The 8,493-nt window shown below is 33.0% G+C and overlaps 1 protein-coding gene across 4 annotated transcripts in view; it reads right to left on the bottom strand.

The window, feature by feature from the left end:
• The window catches only part of LOC108755222, a 163,704-nt gene that overhangs the window by 50,449 nt on the left and 104,762 nt on the right, over positions 1–8,493 (bottom strand). For all 4 annotated transcript variants that reach the window (XM_018498117.1, XM_018498116.1, XM_018498119.1 and 1 more), the window contains 2 exons: positions 5,652–5,793; positions 3,368–4,319 (listed from right to left, as the gene is read on the bottom strand). In XM_018498117.1, coding sequence (XP_018353619.1) covers positions 3,368–4,319; positions 5,652–5,793 — 1,094 coding nt within the window. The remainder of the gene's footprint in view (positions 1–3,367; positions 4,320–5,651; positions 5,794–8,493) is intronic.

The following is an 8,493-nucleotide window of genomic DNA, read 5'->3' as shown; positions in this document are numbered from 1 at the left end:
GTTTAAGTTTTCCTATCGCTAAAAATCGTTCTTCTGTATTCGAAAGGACGATCTTGAACATTAATACACTGATTTATTCTATCCATAAATGATAATTCCATGCTCTCGAAAGTTGCCTTCCTAATTTGTCGGCAGGCAAATCTCTAATCTGATCCTTTATATTTTCAGAAGTGGTTCTCTCTGATAAACTTCTTTTATAAAGCATAACAAATTTAAAGATATTAAATCTGAGGACCTTAATGGGAAGGGAATCCTACTTAAGAAACATGTTGTTCAATATTTCTCGAACTCGTGGTCATTATGGGAGAGAGCACCATTATGTTGAAACCACATCCGTATTCTAGTAGCAAGTATGTTTTTTTTTTCAAAAGGACTTGCAGTTCATTGATCAGAAAATTATTGTAGATTCTGTTACTGTTAGTGTATCATAAAAAAAGTAGATATTTTACATATGTGTTCGTCTACTATATATCCACACCAAACATTTAACAACTGATATTGACAATCAATTGACCGATGCCAATAATTCTCATTGAATCAATAATGAAGAATCGTATCAATTTAATTTTCCACCATTTTTTAAAGTGGCTTCAGAGTGGCCGAAGAGTACATAAGAAAAAAAGAAAGGGTCATGTAACGTTTTTTCCATTGAGACCATTCACAAAGCCGCAATCTGACAGCATATTCAGCATCAGATAATGCTTGATATAAAGAAATATAAAAAGAGTGAAAGTTTATTCTGGATGCACTAGATCATAGCTCGTATTATTTTTCTATGTGCCAAGTACTGATATGAGAGTTAAGAGTACAGTCACTGCTCCGAGTGTTACAATCGTGGAATTTTGTGAGGGCTGCTTACGCTGATGTCAATATAACCTTGCCGAGCATAAAGTTTATGGTTTTGAAGTACTATATCACTCGATAATGCGATACGGAAAAGTCTCACGATACAACCGTGCAGCTTCCATGTAATTATATTGACATTCTCCAAAAATCAGAATTTCGATAATTTTATAATTTTGTTAGGCGTATATTGAACCATTGTAAATTGAATTATTATCGAAACAAAGAACGCGTAATGCTAGTCACAATATTTCCGAAGCGAATGTAACACGCTAGCAGCAGATACTCTCTGTTTGTAAACATAAACAAAAATGATAAACGACAAGAAAATTTAAACAGTCGCAAATGACCTTGAATTGACCTTGAAAGATCAACATATCATAGGTCAGTGAATTCGTGAAATAGGCTATAGGTTTTAGTTAAACGGAAACATATAATTAAAAAAAAATAAAGATTATCTCAAAATCTCTTGCTTGAGGCCCGTCTTGAACGTCCGTCTAGAGAGAATCTATGACTATCAAAAAATGTCTTCCTCGAAACAAAGTAAGTTCAACTTGAAACATTTTTGTAATAACGAATAATTTGGGAGATAATTGCATCCGATATAAATAGAAAAATTATTTTTTTTATGACAAGATAATGCCATCTCTAGAAGGTTAAACAGTTCAACAAAATTACTTTTTATAAACGCTAAAAAGTATTATCTCCCTCTGTTCTTTTGTAATTCCTTTTATATGAAGTACAATTATTCAAAATAGTCCGTTATATCACAATTTCGAAAAATTATAAATTAAAGTTGCAAAAAAATCTATCTTAAGATACTTTACCGGTCTCCTAAATTTGATGTCAATTTCTATACTTCTCACAATGTTTAATGATATAGATGTAACACTACATATATGTATGTATATATGTATATATTAGACTGTCAAGGAAAACAAAATTTTCTTTTTAATTCTCTCAATTCAAAAGCTTCCATTTCATGCCAAAAGAATACCTTAAATTTATATCAAAAAATATTAAAATTTAGAGGTAGCTAATGAACAATTTTTACATCAAATTTTCGATTTTCTTTAATATATGTATGTTCGAATTGATGTGAAAATGCTTAATCCGGATTTTAAATATGGTAATGTATGTTTTTTGATCGCTGAATACGATGCCATAATTTATTTAGCTCTACGATATACGCGTTAAAAAATATAGCTCGATTAATATAAAAAAATGATTAAATTTTGAATTCAAGGTAAATTTTAGCAGAGGTAAATTCTACGCATTCAAATGGATCTTCCCCTCTCCCCCCCCCCTTCCAATTGTAGGTCCGTTCACTCAGAATAAGATCCAGTTGGAATTTTCTCGGGACCTCCTACAAGGCCTTCAAAAGTTGCATTTAACTGGACTATAATATGTTTTTATAAATAAAAAAGAATTCTTTTACTAGTTCTAAAAAACATCACTTTGTGATTTTGACATCATTCAAATCAAATGCCTCAATTTGACAATAAAAAAGTTACATTGTATGGACAGGAAGTTGGAGGACACAATTGTATGTATCTAATATGTAGTAATAAAAGCTTCTTAAATGAATATTCTTTGAGCGAATTATTGTAATCATCGTTAATTTATTGTTAATAAGTATCTAGTTATAATAAAAATATGTACTTTCACCGTTTAGTTTAAAATAGACTTCATTATATATGGATCGATAAATGAATTAATGCCTTTGTAAGCCATGCATTAGATCTCGATGTGAAGTATTTCCTTTATTTAATCTTTCATACAAACTTCAAGCGTTTCGATTTTAGTTTGGATCCTTTTCAATGTCAGAAATTTACATTCGCGAAATCATTGTGTTTCCTGATACAATGAGTTTCGTCAAAGGTAATGAAAATTATAACTCGTTTTGTTAACGTGTCATTCTTCATGTCAATTCATTGATCAATTCATCTCAAAGAAGCCTTAATTCAAAGTAACTCTAGTTATATGATTTATTATGTATTTTAATATTGAAAAGGATCTCCTAGAAGGTCGAAATATTTGTTTATAAAATGTTTTTCATTAAAATATTAGCAATAATAATTTGCTTTTTGGCTCATAGTCCCTTTTTATTTATTGAATTGATATTAATCGTTTTGAGTCGAATTATAATATTTATTGTTTAAAATAAAAAACTCTTTATTATAATAATAAAAAATAAGTATATAATGCCACGAAAATATGATTTAATTAATTATAATAAACTGTAAAACAATAGAAACAGAATTTTAATACAATAGAATCATAATCGATCTATAGATAATTCATAATAAATTAATGAAAATTTTGATAATAATACAAATAAAATTTCAAAGAATGCATTGCGAATTTCGCAACGCAAGAATATAGCAAGCACTAACCAAGGAACGATCACAAATTAAGTCATAAAGCAAAGAATTAACGAATGTGATAAATAAATCCTTTCATTGCTACGAAAAATTTGTTATTCTGTTATTCTTTTCTGGAAAATAAATCAAAAGATACTTACTTGATACATCGCTGCTCTTTCGTCGTCTTCTACCGACAACCTTGGTGCTGCCGGGCGCGTACAAAGGATCGTCTTCCAAAGAAACCTCCCACGCAATAGAGTGTCTCTTGCTAATAGGTGGCGGTGGTGGCAGTAATTCCTCCAAGGAGTCATCGGAAAAGCGCTCCTCTTCCGATTGCGTTCTAAAATCGGCCGAATTTCGTGCGGAGAAATCGGAATTACGTGTGGAGAACAGGTCGGAATAGCGCTCCTCGGAACAACGGTCGGATGTAGGCGCAGAGAAACGTTCGCTCGAGTCCACGTGTGGCAACGCAAACGAAACAAAATCGAGATTGCGTATGGAAAACGGTTCGGAGGTCGGCACGGATACATGATCGTTCGAACTTGCGCTTGCCACCGCGATCGAGAAGTCCGAGTGGAAGCGCTCATTCGACGTGGAGTTGGCGCGTGAAAAGTCTGACGAGTCGCAGTTGGCGCGCATAGAGAACCGTTCGACGCTGACGGAGCTGGATCGTGGTATCGAGGACCGACTCTCGGACTCAGAGTTTCTCGAAAACCGGCCTTCGCTCGAATCCGAATCGTTGCGAGTGCGCCGCATCGACTCCTTGTCCGACCTGTTCATCAGCAGACGGTCCTCCACGCTGCTCGACTTCATGATCTCGTTCTGCTGGCGATGATGTTTCCTCAAATAGTAGCTGACGCGATCGGGACTGCTCTGTCGCTGATGACTGCCACCTTCGTCCTCCAGACACTCCTCTGAGGAACGACGACGTACTTCCCGGTGCTTTTCCACCGCGCTCGGGTTCGTTCGCGGTGGGATCCAGTTGAAGGACACCTTAACATCGTACGGCAGACTGGCGAATTTACTGGGCGGACTGGGCAGTTGAGTCAACCGCAACGACTCTACGGTACCATTCTCCCAACCATACGGCCGTTGATGACGGGTTTTCGGCTATCAAAATTTATCAAGTTATAATAGGATGTCTCGAAAATTATATTAGAAAATTTGGTTACGAATAATTAGGAGTACAAAAATTTTTATTTGTTTATTTTTCTTATGTTCTAACATTTTATATTGTATCTAATATTAATTATTATCGTAATCAAGTTTTTCAAATTAGAAGATTCCGTTTAAGTTAAATATATTGAAAATTAAGAAAATTCTCCAACTTAAAAAAGGAGATCATGTGATTTTTCATATCTTTTAATATAAGAATTTTTAGTCATTGTTATCTTTTAAATAATAAATAACTAATAAAATGTAAAGTAATACAAAAAGAAAACCCAAGTGAAATACATCCATTAGACGTCTAACCTTCACAGTTCTATGTCTATCCGACATCTATCTCCATATGATGGAGAAGTTAGATAGATTTCTAATAGGGATCCCTATTATAACATATCGTAACAGATATCCTTTTATAAATTTATTTTTTTATCATGGACATCCATGAAACATCTGTTATGGATGTCCATATATATATAATAGACTTAATACATATAGCACCTTCGAAAAATAGGAACAACATAATTAATTTCTCATATTTAGAAAAACGATATAGGATGGAACAAAAACGCGGCATTATGATATTTCTCACTCATGTTTAAAAAAATGATTTCTTGCAAAAAAGAATCTTTAAAATTGATCTATAAGATGAAAATAAATAAGTACAAGATGAAAATAAATATTGTTTTGACAGAACAGTTTTTTACTAAGACCTTGGTAGTCTAAAGACTTAGGACGCACGGAATGCAAGAGATCTCACGGGTTCAACTCTCGACCGAGGTAATATTTTTCGCAATAAGAATTAATTATATATTTACAGATTTTAATAGTCACTCAGCAATATTAAGATCATTTAAAATGCGAAAAAGCATCAAATTGTTAAATTGCTAGTCAGTTTAACTCGTGATGTTCACTCGTGATGTTATACGATCTTAATAAACCGTTTATTATTGTCTATCTTCTTGAAAAGTACAAGTACAGAAAATGTTTCAATTTTTAACGAAATCATCCGGAAGTCTTTAATAGCTCGTAGATCGATGCCTCGCTTGAATCGGGTTTATTAAACGCGACAGTTTCGATTTCAACTCATAAACCGATATCGTTACGACAAACATCGACGAGAAAGTCGCAAGATTATGATCTCCCAAGCGCCAATCTGGTTTACAGACCTACATATTTCGATTCAACTTGTAGTTTCGATTCAACTAAGCAAATCGAGTTATCGGTAACCATTAAAGAGGGAAAACGGAAAAATAGAGAAAGCGAAAAGATACTCACGAGAGTGGTCTGTGTGGTAACCGCGTTCCCATGACGCATGCTATCCTCCACGGCCACTATCCACTGCTGCCGGCTGCCTGAGTTACTTTGTCGCTCTGAGGCCTGGTTTACGTTCTTCTTTGACGAGTTTCCTGGCGAAACCCTGCTCGACAAACGAAGCAGGGATGAAATGGGATAAAGACATCAATATGTCGAATAATCTAGATGAATTTAGCGTCGCATTAGCTTTCCTCTAATTTTCCCGCCCTCATAATTTAAAACGGATGTGTGTATATAATAAAGTAGACAATGATAAATATGTTTCCAATACTTTTAACATAACTTTTAATGTATAATAATATGATAAAGATCATGGAATATCACGGTGAATTTAATTAGTTTATTAAATGTTCAAACGTTAATAAAATATTTTATTTTCACATATATAAACAAAAAAATATTGCACAAACTCATAAAACAGCATAAGAGAGAAATAACAATATTATTATTAAATTATATTTAAGGTTGTTTTAAATATAGTCTTAAGTGTCATAGCCAATCATAGAGCAATATTTACATCTTAAAATATTACTTTTAGTACCCACGAGATACTATTAAAGATGGCTGGTCTTACGAAAGTTTGCGTGACTTATTAAAATTTAAGATGATTAATAAAATTAGTGTTATATTATCAATTTCTTACTCTTAGGCTCGATTGCACCAATGTTGGTTTGACTTTAAGCGAAGTTTAACATTCTCTCTTTTTTTTATTTCAAAGTCGATAGAGAGACAGAGAGGAAGAGGATTTTAAGTCTCGCTCAAAAGTAAAGTAACATTGATGCAATCAATGGGCCTAAGAGTAAGAAATTGATAATATAGTACTAACTTTATGATTTATTATTATATAATAGTTTATTAGATATATTATACATATATACACGCGCGCGCGTGTGTGTGTTAAAATTCAATATGCTGGATTTTTATTTAAAACTATGATTTTAATGTTATTGTTTAAATTTGATTGTCAGTAGAGATGATAACTGTAGAGAAAAAAGTTGTCATTTTGTGACAATATACAGGGTGTGTCAGCAAAATTTGGACGAAACAAATAGTTTATTATAACAATTGTTTATTAGTCAAAAACTTAAATTTACAAAAAAGCTTTTATGTCATTTAAGGGATTCTTCCTGAGTCTTGTTATTCAATGTAACTCCCTTTCACTTCAATTACTGCTTTGACTCTCTGTCTGAAGCATGAGCACATACTTCTCTTTAACTGCTCTCGGTCCAAATCTGCGAATACTGCCTTAATAACGACCTGGAGGGATACAATATTGAGGTGCCTAATTAAGGAGACTCTACACAATAATATTATCAGTATTAACAAATACTGACAAATATTACTGATTATGTATGGTTATTAATGAATTGACGTAGAATACTGATAATTTGGATTTTGATTCCCGAGTTTCAGTATCGCTTTATTGGGATCCATGTCACAGGTATGTCACAATACAATAAATTAGGTATGTGAAACTAAAATGAAATATATTGCCAATAATACTTATCGTTTAAGATTGTAAAAATACTGATGCACGTACTGTCAGTATTATTGGTTCAATATTACTAATCAATATCATTGACCGTGTGGGATCATCTTTAGTAATTCTCAATAACGCTCCATACGTAATAGTTTAGAGGGTTTAAATCTGGATTATTGAGAAGCCAGAATTTCTTGGAACAAAACATGTACACATTGATCTTGGCAGCCTTAGAGAGCATCTACTCGTATTGTACTTTGATCGAGATACACATAGGATGTGTATCTCAAGTTCTCTTAAGCGATCCGACGCATGGTGGCTTCACTCACTTTCAAGATCGCCAATTTCGTAAGCAACGTTTCTGGATTTTCCGAAATAAGCTCTTATACTTTTTGAATAATTGCCGGAATCTTTCCGCTGTCTTCTCCTTCGAATAAATTTTTCTCGTCGGATTAACAGAATCCTCCTCGGACTTTTTCGAGATCGCATATTTTTATTTGCGATGCTATACACAGTCAATCTCGTGTATCCAAAGAACTTAAGTCGGCGATCTTCCAACGAAGACTTTCAATATGTACTGCTCTTTGATTATATTCCGCACTCGATCTCGCGGTCATTTCGAGATTATGCATGTTTAGGCCGAGTTTCACAATTCATGATTAACTCTTAATTGAGGTTTAACTTATTCATCTATTTATAATGCTAGAATTGGAAAAAGGTGAGAAATAAGTTGAACCTCAATTAAGCGTTAACCGTGAGTTGAAACTGAGTCTTAGGCTTGGTTTTTGATTATCTGATTAACTTGTGATTGAGCTTAACCTGATGTTTTATCCAATGTTACTTCATCTGTGATGATGTCATGGATGAAGTCCATTGGATCAAGTTAAGTTTAATCACAAATTAACTAGATAATGAAAAATCGGGTCTTACACATGCTAACCTGCAAACACATATTACTAAAATTAAATATAACGAGAAATCGAAATTAAACTTTGTCCGGATTTTGCTGACGCATCCTGTATAAGATATTACAGCGTTAAAATAAAAGAAAATGAATGAAAAATATCGAATTGATATGCAATTAGGAAATAATTAGCTCCGGTATTTACAAAAACTTAATTTAACAAGTATTACTTATTATGTTAAGGTAAAATGAACTATACCAGTAAAAACTTTTGTAATGTCTACTATAATGGAAAAAAATATTAGAAATTCGAAATACTTATTTTTTTCTATTAAAAAAAATTTTTTTAATACTTCCGTTTTTGCCGTACATCTCATAGGAGTGGTATATATGGCTACTCATAGGTAATATATATATAT

This window comes from Trachymyrmex septentrionalis, unplaced genomic scaffold (assembly GCF_001594115.1).
Source record: "Trachymyrmex septentrionalis isolate Tsep2-gDNA-1 unplaced genomic scaffold, Tsep1.0 scaffold86, whole genome shotgun sequence".
NCBI classification, from domain to species: Eukaryota; Metazoa; Arthropoda; class Insecta; order Hymenoptera; family Formicidae; genus Trachymyrmex; species Trachymyrmex septentrionalis.
Note: the sequence above shows the minus strand (reverse complement) of the source record. Positions and strands in the feature narration are given on the sequence as shown.